Source organism: Eptatretus burgeri, chromosome 2, assembly GCF_056783735.1.
Source record: "Eptatretus burgeri isolate ZD-2024b chromosome 2, Ebu_testis_v1, whole genome shotgun sequence".
Lineage (NCBI taxonomy): Eukaryota > Metazoa > Chordata > Myxini > Myxiniformes > Myxinidae > Eptatretus > Eptatretus burgeri.
This window is the reverse complement of record NC_140962.1, coordinates 32,808,802-32,823,037: the sequence shown is the minus strand read 5'-3', so window position 1 is coordinate 32,823,037 and position 14,236 is coordinate 32,808,802. Positions and strand designations below refer to the sequence as shown.

The 14,236-nt window shown below is 43.9% G+C and overlaps 2 protein-coding genes across 5 annotated transcripts in view; one reads left to right on the top strand and one right to left on the bottom strand.

Annotated features, from left to right (window-relative positions):
• Window positions 1–14,236, bottom strand: part of LOC147031760 (rho guanine nucleotide exchange factor 25-like) — a 266,797-nt gene that overhangs the window by 39,101 nt on the left and 213,460 nt on the right. For all 4 annotated transcript variants that reach the window (XM_085867167.1, XM_085867169.1, XM_085867172.1 and 1 more), the window contains 4 exons: window positions 4,037–4,140; window positions 3,762–3,831; window positions 3,376–3,465; window positions 2,665–2,757 (listed from right to left, as the gene is read on the bottom strand). In XM_085867167.1, coding sequence (XP_085723293.1) covers window positions 2,665–2,757; window positions 3,376–3,465; window positions 3,762–3,831; window positions 4,037–4,140 — 357 coding nt within the window. The remainder of the gene's footprint in view (window positions 1–2,664; window positions 2,758–3,375; window positions 3,466–3,761; window positions 3,832–4,036; window positions 4,141–14,236) is intronic.
• LOC147031764 (uncharacterized) lies at window positions 5,842–13,631 on the top strand. The gene has a single exon (XM_085867252.1). It carries the CDS (start codon window positions 10,404–10,406, stop codon window positions 11,340–11,342), a length of 939 nt encoding a protein of 312 aa, XP_085723378.1. The 5' UTR covers window positions 5,842–10,403; the 3' UTR covers window positions 11,343–13,631.

Below are 14,236 nucleotides of genomic sequence, written 5' to 3'. Positions count from 1 at the left end.
TCTTCACTGTTATTCTATGCAGAAGCATTTTGATGAGATAGTGTGAATCTAACTCATGTTCTTCCGCATGTCTGCCTTCCTTTCATCTCACTTCGTGTTGCTCCCCCCCCACCCCTCCTCACTCTCCCTCCTCTCCTCACTCTCCCTCCCTCAACATTCCCGCACCCCTCCTTGCTCCCTGACCTCCTCTCTCTTTCGCCCTCCCTGTCCTCACTCTGCCACCTCTCTCTCCCCCACCCTCTCTCTCCCCTCTCTTTTTCTCCCACTCTGTATTCCCATCAGCAAAGCGATGGGTGGTATTTGCTTGTAACAAATAGTAGTTGTTGCTGCTGCTGCTGTCTTTGTGGCTGTGGTTGTTGTTTGTGTGCTCCTTCCATGTACTTTTTTATATTGCTTCAAGAAGTATTACTGCACACTTCATTCTCAATTTATACTCATTCTATTTACGTTTTTTCGACTTAATGCCTTGGACAAAGTACTGAACAATTTACTATGACCACCTTGCAATTTTTAATTTTTCAGTCAGTTTTTTTTGACATAGAAAAATATTAAAATTTCATGCCATCCCACTGTTTTGTCCTTGCCTCTCCCACCCCTCTTGTCTCATGCCCCCCTTGCTGTACGTTGTGTGTTTGCTCTCATATGAGCCTCGACAATGTATACAAAAAGGGGGGGGGGAATGGAGGTACGAGGTTAGAGGAGAATGGAGGTACGACCTTAAATTCAATTTTGTGTGCTCCTTCCATGTCCATCATGCTTTATTATAAAGGGTTCCTGCTGTCGTACCTTTGAAACTGCCACATGAAGGGTCTTAGGTCTGCTTCTTATTTTTCCTTCCCAGAAAAATGCATTCTAATGCGAAAAGGACACAAATTATTGTTCCAAATAAATTGATTATGAGCTTTCCAACAGTGTTATTTATATTATGCTATGACGGAAGGAATCCTTTAGAGTAAAGCGTGATGGACGCACTCATGGACAGATGCTTCTCCTTTTAGTAATAGATCACAAGGATCCTTACTATAATGCATGGACCGGTGTTTGTGCTTTTGTTTGTCACGCTACTCCTCCTAGAGTTATGGGCTTACTACATCCAGACTTTCTACATAGGGTCAGTATGACCCCAATTAGTGTGTATGGGTGTTTTATCTCTGCTGGTGGTTTTGTAGGGGGTTGGGGTGACGCAAATTTTCCATGTAAATGTGTATCGTGTCGTGCCGCCTCAAGGTCAGGGAGGGTATTACAAGTCTACACCATTGACAGTGTCCCCACGTTTTTCCTGTCCCCACGACAGGACATTCCTGTCCCCACGTTTTCCAGTGTTGTGAGGTGTTTTGAATTATAAGCAATAGGTATGTTTTTGCTTCATCCACCTAACTCGGGTTATTTTTATTTTTTTTTTGCTTATACAGAGCTGTCAGTTGCATACATGTCATACACACCAGTATGACCGCTCCTTGGCTTTTTTCACAAGATCTTGGCTATTTGTTGTTCACCTTGGCGTCTTGGTTTTCTGAAGGTTTTCTTGGCGTATAGGTTTTCTATTATCATCGCTTTTCCGAAACCTTGTGAATTCTTGGCTTTTTTCATTGGCTCACCTTGGTATTTATGAAAATGAGGAGTGGTCACACTACTACACACCACCCAAATTAAGGTATGCGAAAGAAGAACGTGTTGCATGCTTGGAACAAGATCAAGCAGAGTTGGGTACTCTGCTTGTATTAGTAAACAATGGAGAAATACATATCGTAAATGAGATTTGAATCTGTGTTGCCGACCATCGTGAGTCATCGGTTTAGATGAGAAGATGAAACCGGCCAATCCAAATTTAAACAGGCTGCATAAAAAGGGCAACCCAAAACAATTAACTGAAATCTGCTGTGCTGGTGCAGGAGTTGCTGAATCTCTTCTGCATTTCGATTGTGGACATAATAGACTGATGTCTAATCAGCATTTTATATTGTGTATGTTAAGGATCCTAAATTATCTTTTGAAAACAGTATGTCATTGTGTACCGTTTGGAATTGGCAGTAGTACGAGCTGTAGTGGGCATTTGTTCTGAGGTGTGGATGTGGCACATCATGATGGTCCAAATTGCCACCTCATGGGTTTTGGTTCATCTTTTTTAATCTTTTTACTGTATTTTCTTGTTAAAAAAACATCAAGAAGGAAACTAATTGGATCACTTACTCTGCAACATTCTATCAGGAGGGTTTTAATCCACTAGTGAAGAACCCGTCTGACGGAAGGGTTAATTCCCCCAGAATTACAGAAAGGATGACTTGAAATAACACCTTCCACCCTCGGAAATGCGCAATATGATACACATTGACATGGAGAAAATTATCACACCCCCACCCTGAACTCCTGGGACTCAATTTTTTTTTTCACTACCTAAAACCATTCCATGTACATCCCGAGTACAACCACCTGTTTTCAACTAATTATATCCAGCGGATCGGGAGTGCATAGATGTCAAATAAACACAGACACTTCTCAGATTATATACACAGTAGAATAATTCAGCTCAATGGACAATAACAAAAACAAATAAACAAACAAAATGATAAAGCAATTCAGAACAAAGATGTACAAAAAGCAAAACAGTGGGTTTAATGAGTCATTTAAAAAGCCTGAGATTACTGGTGAGAGTGGAAGAAAGACCTTCAGAAGCAGCTGGTATTTCATGATTCTTTGTACTGGCTCAATGAGGAAGTCAGAAAGCTGCAACCGATGGCCCAGTCTTTGCCGCAGGTCCTGCAGGGGGCAGTATGAGGCCTCAGGAGTGGAGTTGCAAGCCCACATGTCAAATAACAAAAACCATGGACTCGCTCATCATTTATTGCTTTACAAGCAATAAATGGAGATCTTATGTCTCAAGTTAAGAAATATGTTTAATTCATCCTGATCTCATGCGAAGAGATAAATCAGTGTTTACTAAAGGTTGTGATCGAATGATATCCCCAACAATTTTGATGTCTACAATTCATGAAAATGTTTTTTTAACATCACTAACCATTATTAAATTTGTAGTTTGACCAGGATGGTAGCAATAACTTGCCTCCTCTTTGTCAAAGACATTGTGAGATCTTTAACCTTCACCAGTGCTGGCAGACTGGTCTTTTGGCTTAACTCCCTTTTGAAGAACGGCGCACATAATGATGCCTCACCCTGCATGTCAAACACCAGGATGACAGTTTATAGCTGGGTGAAGATTTAAACCCAGGATATTACAGCTCAAAAGTGAGTGTGTGCATCTACTTTTGGCTACCAGACCTTGTGGTCATTTAAAAGTAGATAAACCCAGCTGGTGGATCAAATTTTCTGTATAGATTTCGAGATAATTTGAGTAGAGGCAGAGAAGATTGGGCTTACCTCAAAGTACGAGTCGATGTACTCGGACATAATGTGCTCAGATTTGGGTTTATTTTGACAGTAAATGACGTACATTTGTAACCGCCGTTCCTAAAAACAAAGCAAAAAAAAAAAAACAACAGTCGACGGAATTGTTTGAATACGCGATAGTTTCAACTTAAATGTATTGAAACACAAGATACTAATAAATTTAAGTGGTGAAAGAAGAACCTTTAATATGCACAACATCTATATTAGTTTTAAAATGACATTGAGTAAGGTAAGAAACAGAGATAAAAGGAACTTGGGTTATTACAGATGTTATGGTGTTATTACAGGTGAAGGCCAATCCATATTGTAATTATGAAAGTGAATGATTGCGTGTATGACATCTCCACTAAACTTACGTGCTTGATGAACAGGGGTGCCAACCTCTCAGGTTCAATGACACACTTCTCAATCTCACTTTGGAAGAAGCTGAAAGGTGTTCAAGCCATTGATTAACTAACACACACACACACACACACACACACACACACACACACACACACACACACACACACACACACACACGCACACGCACACACACACACACACACACACACACACACACACACACACACACACACACACACACACACACACACACACAACAAAATATTACATCTGCATTGACTCATACTTGTTGTGCCAATCGTAGATTTGCTGGATATTGCCAAAGATGATCTTGTCTCGTCCCTTCATGCCTTCTGGGCTTCCTTCTTCTCTAATTATAGATATGTAACCCTGAAAATGGTGACAAGAGTAATGGTTTAATACTTTTACCAGTTTCCAACAGCTTAAACATTTAAGAAAGTAAAATTGAGAAAAAAAAATCTTTCTTAAAAATTAAGAAAGAAAGAAAGTGATAAGTAAAGCCGAGTTGAATATAGCCTGTTTCTCGTGACCAATCAAAGTATAACAAACAAATGGATTACTCTTTTTACCAACATCAGTAATTATTGGGGGTGTTGAAAGAAACAATTAATGTGATAATTGCATGACTTTTGATGAATAAAAAAAGATTTATAGATTAATTATGTGAAGGTGAAAGGCTGCAAATGGCAACATGCAACCATACAAGAACATACAAGGGAATGTAGACACAAGGGGAGGCCATTTGACCCTCAATATGTATATGCTTTACCTGCATATCATACATCCTATCACACCTATACATCTTGATGCTAAAGAAAATAGCAAGGAGAATGATATAGTTGCAGTAATTGAGACTTGGTTTCAAGAGGAGGGTAATTGGAGAACAGGACGAGAAGGCTATAAGATGTATCAGCGTGATAGGAAACAGAAGATAGGATGGGGTGTGGCAATCTGAGTCAGGCCTCGGTCACATTTGCCACGGCGGCCGTGGGGTCTCCAAAATCTGCGGCCACTAGCAATTATACGGCGGCCGCAGTATTTCCACGGTCACACAATGTAGCAGTCACATATGCTTTTATTTTTTTGGTAGCCGCACGGCGTATTTATAAATTGTGGAGACCGAAAACGTGGGGGTGCCGTACGGTCTTTGATTTGATGTCGCACGGTGACCTTAGGGCGTCGCTGCGGAGGCCATAGAATTTTCAAGGCAGACGCAAGGTGCCCGCAAGGCGACCGCAGGGGGGGCCCTAAGGCGAACGTGCGGCCAGACGGACGGTAACGAGTGGGTATATATACCAGTTCTTTTTTTTACTGAAATAAAAAATACCAGAATATATATATATATATATATATATATATATATATATATATATATATATATATATATATATATGTATAACTGAATATACTATAACTATAATATAATGTGGTGCCCCCAGAATCCGAACGCCCCATTGTTTGAACAAATTAGAATCCGAGCAATTTTTTCGAGAAAATTTTGCCCTAAAAACCTAATGCATTAAAAAAAAACCGAACACAACGTAGCGTTCATGTTTGTCACGTGTCTCCCCCACATATTCGAGCCGCATCTTCGCGCTTTGTTCATTCAGTTCGTCCGTGGAAGTCCTCGTGAAAGCATCTCTCGGGTGTCGATCGATACTTTAAGCCTCAGTCACATTTGCTCTACGGCGAGGATATGGCGGCCATACACCCTCTGAATTGACAGAAACGTGTGGTGGCCCCAGAGAAACTGAAGTGGCCTCAGGTTGGCCCTACGCCGTATGGCTATATTTTACAGGTCGTAAGGTCGCCGTGGAATTATAACGCGGAGTTATAACTTTTTTCATTTCTACATTCGCCGTAGAAATTCGACAAGCCGAAACAAAAGAACTGGTAAAAAAAATAAATAAAATTAACCCATTCATTACCGTCCGTCTGGCCGCACGTTCAGCATAGGGTCCCCCTGCGGTCGCTTTGCGGGCACCTTGCGTCTGCCTTCAAAATTCTATGGCCGCCGCAGGAACGCCCTAAGGTCACCGTGCGACATCAAATCAAAGACCGTACGGCACACCCATGTTTTCAGTCTCCACAATTTATAAATACACCGTGCGGCTACCCGAAAAATAACAAGGACAAATGTGTCCAAGAGCAGCGTCCAAAACCTAAAGGTTTTGTCGGCTAAAAAAAAAAAATACATTTTTTTAAAAACATCAACAACTTCCGATATTTCGTCACGTGCCTTCATTAAGCCAATAGCGAAACCCGTCATAATGTATTTACGTATTTATGATATATCGTGTATTTACGAAATATATAATGTATTTACGAAATTACAATACGATAAATGGAATAATCTTTAAATAGTAACGTTAACTTTTCCAAACTTTAAAGCAAATGTCCGAATATATTTAAAAGTTCATGATAGACGCTCTCAAAAGGCAACGTCTATGTGAGGATGTGTACATGTGCTCAGTATTTAAGGAGATCCGGATCTCGTATATACAAGAGCCGAGTACGAGAGATTAAGGTTTTGTTTTCACAAGAAGAACAACAACGCTGATATCTCTATGAGCAGCGTTCGCTACGCGAGACGCTGCTAAAAACATATGTGACTGCAACATTGTGTGACCGTGGAAATAATGCGGCCGCTTTATAATTGCTAGTGCCCGTACATTTTGTAGACCCTCCAGCCGCCGAGCCAAATGTGACGGGCCTTACCTCGTGTTTTTAGCTTCATTTGTGATGTTTGTTTTTTTAATCATCTTGTGTTTTAATTAATAACAAAAAAAGCAATCCAATCACGTGGTGTGACGGACTGTCGGGCAAGGATTGAATTTCACAGCAAAACCAGTTGTAATTTGAAATATCCATGATTACGTCAGCCCGATGCGTTTGGTGAAAGTGATTGTGGTTCTGTGGGCATCATGTTTGATGAGTTGCCCTAGGGCAGCGCTCTCGCAGAGTGCGCGAGCGATCGGAACCCAGGCCGGAGCACGAGCCTGTGTGGACCTTTGGATGTGGTGATTGTACCAGTTTACATACAATACACCGCCACCAAAGGTCATTTACTCATCTTATTTTATCTTAAACATGGGTAATTTCAGTTTAAAGTGTCTTGAAAGTGGGTTTTCTTTGGGTCCACGAACGGATTAATTCACTCCATTATTCCTTATTGGGAAAACATTTTTGGAATCCGAACTTTTTGCAATCCGAACAGCCTCCTGGAACGAATTAAATTGGGATTCTGGGGGCACCACGGTATAGGCAAACACCTATACTCCGATCTCTAGTGGTAGCGCACGCAGGCCGTACGTAGGTGCACGGCGGGCGTAGGGAAACCGTGCGTCGACCCTGCGTTGCCCGCAGGTAGTCACACAGACCGCAAGGCCACCGTACGGCGACCATGGAAATAGTGCGGTCGCCGTAATTTTTGGGGGGTTGGGAAAATTCATTTTTCATTGAGAAGAGCTTACGGCAGCCGCACAAATAACGCAAACCCACCGTACGCCCTACGTAGGTCGACGTGGAACACATCTACGTCATAGCTTGGCTTGTCGAATTGCTACGGCGAACGTAGAAATGAAAAGAAGTTATAACTCCGCGCTATAATTCCACGGCGCCCCTACGGCCTGTAAAATATAGCCAAACGGCGTAGGGCGTCCCTGAGGCCACCTGTTTCTCTGCAGCCGCCGCACGTTTCTGTCAATTCAGAGGGCGTACGGCCGCCGTATCCTCGCCATAGAGCAAATGTGACCAAGGCCTAAATGACAATATTGTATCGAGAGTAAGGAATGACATTAAGGAGGGAACTAATGTAAATTATTCTGGTGGATAGAGATTAGTGATTTTAAGAATAGTAAGATACTTGTATGCCTGGTATTGGCTGAATGGTTAGGGTGGTGGGCTTGGGATCTTAAGGTCCTGAGTTCAAATCCTGCTTGGCGATTGAATTAATATCAGATGGGGTTGACTTAGCCTGTCATCCTTCTTGGTATATTGCAGTGAGGTGTAAGGTAGAGGAAGAAAGAGACCATAGTGGATGAGCAGGAATGTAAGCAGTGTTATGAAGGATAAGTGGAAGACATTCATTAAGTACAAAATAACAGGATTAGAGTCCCACTCACATAAGTACATATCAGGAGTTAAGAAAATACTTCAACAGACCAAAAGAGGATATGAAAATAATATGGCCAAAAACATTACACATAACAAGACGTGACAATTTTTTTTTTAATCATGATTAAAAAAAAAAAGTGCACGATTGTGTTTATTGTATTTTCTCCTTATTACAATCAGTTTTTATTTTCTCCACTTTTCCATGCACCCTCCTTCTATCCCTCTCAACGATACCCTCTGTTTCATGTCTTAAAAAAAAATAAAAAAATACGACAACAAAAAAAATACCTTTTCCCTCACATTATACCTGTTGAAGCGGACTTCCTTTTTAAATAGTAGTTTGGTAATCAATTTGCTCAAATGTGGCCATCAGTGGACTCAATGTATAAGAATTGAAGTTGGATTAATTATTACACCTGTTATTCATTTTAATGCAACTCTTTTATTGGAACCTATAATCAAACGTATTTTATTGGAACTTGTATCTTGTCTTGCTTATTCTTGTACTGAAGCTAAAAGCCGAATACCAATTCTCTTTGTCTTTCGAGGCACCCAATGTTCCTTCCCATCTTTCCCTCCCTCTTCCTCTCTCTGTTCTTCGATTTCTAATTAATGTACCTGTCATCTCCAGCAGGCCTTTTCTAAAGATCTATATAATGGTGACAGCGTGAATCTGTCCAGGATTGTTTTACCCTTGCCTTGCTTGTTAAATTGTTTGTTGTTTTAACCAAGATGATAAGAACTTTCTGGACCCACATGTATTGCTTTAAACTGGCCCAGACAAGGGCAGATGTGGGTCATTTGACCCGGCTCTCCTCCTCCTCTCTTGTTCTCTGTTCTTCTCCTCACCCCCCTAAACTTTCCCCTCCCTTCCTTTTGTATTATATCTCCATAGACGATTCTTGAAACTCCAAAGTTGCGGACACCATTGTATGTATTTACATCAATGTCCTTTGCTCCGTAATAGTGTTGCGGAAATGGGCCCTTAGTGGGTTATAGGATGTGGGTTATAGGTTATAGGATGTGGTATATAGGTTATAGGATGCCCTTAGTGGGCTAATCCTATTAAATATAGGATTAGCCCAGATCCCCCCTTAAATGCATGTTTAGCCAGGTTGTTTGGTAATCAGACGTCACATGTGTGTCGCGAGGTGTAGCAGGCTGTCCAGTGTTCATACAACGGTGGTGTACCGAGAGCCACCTTCTTTTTCCTTCCCCCCTCTTAACGAGCCCCCACCCAGCGCCCTGACAGAGTCAGTCAACAGGATGTGTCAGCAACCCATTGGCGGAGAACTGCTGCAAACTCGAACGATGGACCAATCACGGGTCCCCAGGGGTGGTCCGAGAGGCCCGCCCTGAAATGCAAGAAGAACTGCTTTTTCCTGTCTGCGATCTGCTTCATGAGGAGTGACTCGACGAGCTATTCCTCCTTGGCCATGGATCCAGCATGCAGGTCACTCCCAGGTTCATCCTGGGTCCAGCCATGGGGCCTCTGACTGTCCTTGCTCCCTGCACGGCTGGACCACGTCTTTTCATCCCGTCGATCCGCCTGCAGAGCCCAACACCCAGATTTGGCCTGGTCTGGTGTACAGGCCAGGCCTGGATTCGCATACTGGACCTTGTGAAAAACCAGCTGGAACACACCATAGATCTTTCTCTCTTGTGCCGTCGACCTCCGAGGGGCTGGACGCACTGAGGCTGCGTGCGTGAGCGGTGCCGAAAAAAGGACGTCGTCGAGGCCATCTTGCCACGCTGCATGCTCGAGCTGGGTGCTCAAATCTGACACCATCGGCTTGTCACGAGCCGCATTCGTGCCTTTGACACTTTTCCTCTCGTCCATGAGGCACCACCAAGTACTCCGTGTCTTGTATGCATGTTGTCCAGGCCTAAGGTTTATTTTGCTAGGGCCCCCTTCGAAACCCGTATTCGTAGCTCCCGAGATAAGAGCAGGTTATAGATGAATTACAACATTGTCGTGAATGCTTTGCTTATGTCATGTTACCCGAAGTGTCCCCAATAAATCTGGCCGATTCATTCGAAATTTGCCGCCTTGAATTTATCCGTGTCGCGCTGAGGAACAATCGTTCAATTTGTATTTAAAACCAAACTGGCTATGGACTGTTGCAGACTTCACTCGGTCTCTGATCAAACCGAGTCTGTAGCCGGGGTGTCTCTCCCCAACTGGCAAGGCACAGGGGTACTTTGGTATCGTGATCTGAGGCGCGTGACCCGAGACCTGTGCCGAACTAGCCGGCGTTATAACCCCTGAGACGGCGGTGTTAAGCGCCGCCGAATCTTCAACATCTGTTGTTCAGGAGTGGGGTGTGAATCCCTCCACCTCCATAAATTTGCAGGACACCGATTCAACAACATCTGGTGTCATTCACACCCTGAACATTGGTTACGAAAGGTGCAAAAAAAAACAAACAAAAAAAAAACGTCGCTCGCAAATTCCAAATTAGGTTTGATTTTATTTTGAGCGGATTGGGTGTAAAACTTCGAAATTATAAAGAAAAATGGAGTTGCAAAATGGCGACGCGGCTCCACCTCAACACGACACGAAGCGGGAGAGGATTAGTATGAACAGCAAAACGAGCCGTACAGCACGAAGAAAATGCTCCCGCCCACCGTTTCAGACCACATGGTCACGACATGCGCCATGGCAAACGAAGCAGGATGACCGCGTACATGACTGCGCGTACATTAACGAGCTTCATGCACGATTTGCGGATGCCTTGGAACAAGTGGAGTGTGATGAGAATTATATTGTGGAGTTACAAATTAAATTGTACGAGGCACTACGGCAGGCAGACGAGGTTCAGGAAAACTATGTGCACAGGGAATCACAACAATTGGCCGATGCACAGGAACAAATTCGGTGGCTGGAAAATGACTTAGCCAACACAGTCGAGGAACTACATGGAGAAATGACGAAAGTAGAGTGGTTTACCTGTAGGTTGTTGGAACATGAGAAGAGCAAACTGAACAATGGAATAGAGGAGGAGCAAATTAGTAACTCCCGGAAATGGAAGAGCTTGGAGGAAGAATGGAAGATAGAGCTGCAAAAGGAAAAACGGGAACACGATTTGGAATTGAAACAACTGAAGGAAAAGTTAAGCTCAGGCACTCAGATAAGAGAGAGCCTAGAACAGAAGATAAAAAGAGGAGAGAAATATCTGGAGCAAAGGAAGGAAGAATTGTTGGAAAAGGCAAGACAGTTTGGGAAATCAGAGTACAGGGGAAATGAACTGGCACGTCAACTGGAAATTAGCAAGCAACACGGTAAGAGAATGGACGAAATGAGGAAGGAAGCATGCGAAAGAGGTGCGGAGATGAGAAAGGAATTAGGGGAAAAAGCTTTTGAGTTTCAGAAACACCAAAACAAAGAGAGCGAATTAAAAAACAAGCTGAGGATGTTAAGTGAGGAAAGAGAGAGAACGGGGAATGAAACGTGAAGGAACTACACTCTGCAGATTGAAGTCAGAAGCCAAAGCAAGACTAAAGAATGAGATGGAAGAAAGAGTAGTGAAAGAACAACGAATGAAGCAGGAAAGGGAAATCAATCAATTGAGAGAAACAATGAGATTGGAGAATGAAGAACAAGAGAGAGGCTGTGTGATAGGAAACAAAAAGTACATGAACTTGAAATTGATCAACTAAAGGAGAGAGCAAGGTTGGAGTACGTGGAGATAGCGAAAGAACAACGAAAGAATCAGGCAAGGAAAATCAATCAATTGAGAGAAACGACGAGATTGGAGAATGAAAACGTGAGAGATGGTGGGATAGGAAACAAAAAGAACAAGGAATGAAGCAGGAAAGGGAAACAACCAATTGAGAGAAACGACGAGATTGGAGAATGAAGAACATGAGAGACGGTTGGATAGGAAACAAAAAGAATATGAATTTGAAATTGACCAACTAAAGAAGAGAGCAAGGTTGAAGTACGCGGAGATGGAAAAACTCCGGAAAGATAACGAACAACTAAAAAGGCTCAGAGAGGAAGAACAACTCAAATGGAAAAGAAAATGGAGCCAGGAAGTAGGACAGCACAATAAAGTAGGATGTGTGACATCACCACAGGGAGGAATGTTAGTGGGGCGGGGCTTGATTGACATCACTCGTCGGATGAAACAACAATTAGAGCAAACCCTGGCGAAGGAGACATTGAGGGAGCAAACGGGGTTGTTGACGAATGAAACACATTTTGAGCAGGTCCAGCATGTGGAGCTGACAGCCCCAGAGGAGTGTGGCGAACCGATGATGAGCAACCTGCTGGAGAGACACGACTGGACCGAGGTGACTCTGGAACGAAGCAGGTACGTGGGCACATGCATACATGGTGCGGACGATGAGCTTTAGTTAGGAATTGGATTTTATGCAAATATTGGTGTTAAAAGTAAAATTTAATACCCTCCTGTTCAAATCCATAATTAGAATGTAAAGTATTGTGCATAGAGTGTGAATGTGTTTGTTCGATTGGTGATCCGACACACCAGGATTGGGACATGCCAATCTTACTGTGACACTTTGGTTTTTGGAGTTAAGTGCTTCAATATTGTGGGTTAGAGTAAATGGGAGATTTGTGCTGGACGTAAGACAGGGCCATGACTGTGGGCTGCCCCAAATGGAGGCTTGGGAGAGCCTCAGGAGAAAGGTGGGGGTAGTGTTGCGGAAATGGGCCCTTAGTGGGTTATTAAATATAGGATGAGCCCAGATCCCCCCTTAAATGCATGTTTAGCCAGGTTGTTTGGTAATCAGACGTTACATGTGTGTCGGGAGGTGCAGCAGGCTGTCCAGTGTTCATACAATGGTGGTGTACTGAGAGGCGTCTTCTTTTTCCTTCCCCCCTCTTAACGAGCCCCCACCCAGCTCCCTGACAGTCAGTCAACAGGACATGGCAGCAACCCATTGATGGAGAGCTGCTGCAAACTCGAACGATGGACCAATCACGGGTCCCCAGGGGTGGTCCAAGAGGCTCGCCCCGAAAGGCAAGAGGAACTGCTTTTTCCTGTCTGTGATCTGCTTCATGAGGAGTGACTTGACGAGCTGCTCCTCCTTGGTCATGGATCCATCATGCAGGTCACTCCCAGGTTCATCCTGAGTCCAGCCATGGGGCCTCTGACTGTCCTTGCTCCCTGCGTGGCTGGACCACATCTTTTCATCCCGTCGATCTGCCTGCGGAGCCCAACACCCAGATTTGGCCTGGTCTGGTGTACAGGCCAGGCCTGGATTCTTATACTGGACCTTGTGAAAAACCAGCTGGAACACACCATAGATCTTTCTCTCTTGTGCGATCGACCTCCGAGGGGCTGGAAGCACCGAGGCTGCATGCGTGAGCGGTGCCGACAAAAGGACGTCGTCGCGGCCATCTTGCCACGCTGCATGCTCGAGCTGGGCGCTCAAATCCGACACCATCGGCTTGTCACGAGCCGCATTCGTGCCTTCGACACTTTTCCTCTCGTCCATGAGGCACCACCAAGTACTCCGTGTCTTGCATGCATGTTGTCCAGGCCTAAGGTTTATTTTGCTAGGGCCCCCTTTGAAACCTGTATCCGTAGCTCCCGAGATAAGAGCGGGTTATAGATGAAATATAACATTGTAGTGAAGGCTTTGCTTGTGTCGTGTTCTCCAATGTGTCCCCAATAAATCTGGCTGATTCATACGAAATTTGCCGCCTTGAATTTATTCGTGTCGCGCTGCGGAACAATCGTTCGATTTGCATTTAAAACCAAATTGGCTACGGACTGTGGCAGACTTCGCTCGGTCTCTGATCAAACCCGGTTTGTAGCCGGAGTGTATATCCCCAACTGGCAAGGCACAGGGGTACTTTGGTATTGTGATCTGAGGCGCGTGTCCCAAGACCTGTGCCAAACTCGCCGGCGTTATAACCCCTGAGACTGTGGTGCTGTTGAGCACCGCCGAATCCTCAACAATATCACGCGTAATAAATATTCTGTGATTGAACTGCCTTTCGTGGACTTGAGTGTTAAGAGTTATCTTGAATAACAAGTTCCACAACAATTTGATGCCATGACTCGGATGTATTGATCCCTGGAGGCACAGCGTATGGTCCAGAGTGATGGCGAACGCCTGGTTGCCACAAACGAAAGGGAGGCAGAGAGCGTTCGCTCTCATCCCTGGCCAGGGGCTTGCCTTTTAAAATGGGTGACGTACTTGTACAATAAGGAAAGTACACATCAGAGAATCTTTATTGATAGGCCCAAGAGAATCTTGCGGTCAGAGACCGTTTAAGCCTGTGGGGCTGACAACAGGGTGTGGACCCTGGCACATGAGTGCTATAAACCAAGATCAGGGATCTGTAACGGAGAGTTGAAGTCTCTGCTGTGCT

Bases quoted from the DNA above. Each gene is read 5' to 3' on its own strand.
- LOC147031764 (XM_085867252.1), top strand. From the start codon at position 10,404: ATGGAGTTGCAAAATGGCGACGCGGCTCCACCTCAACACGACACGAAG.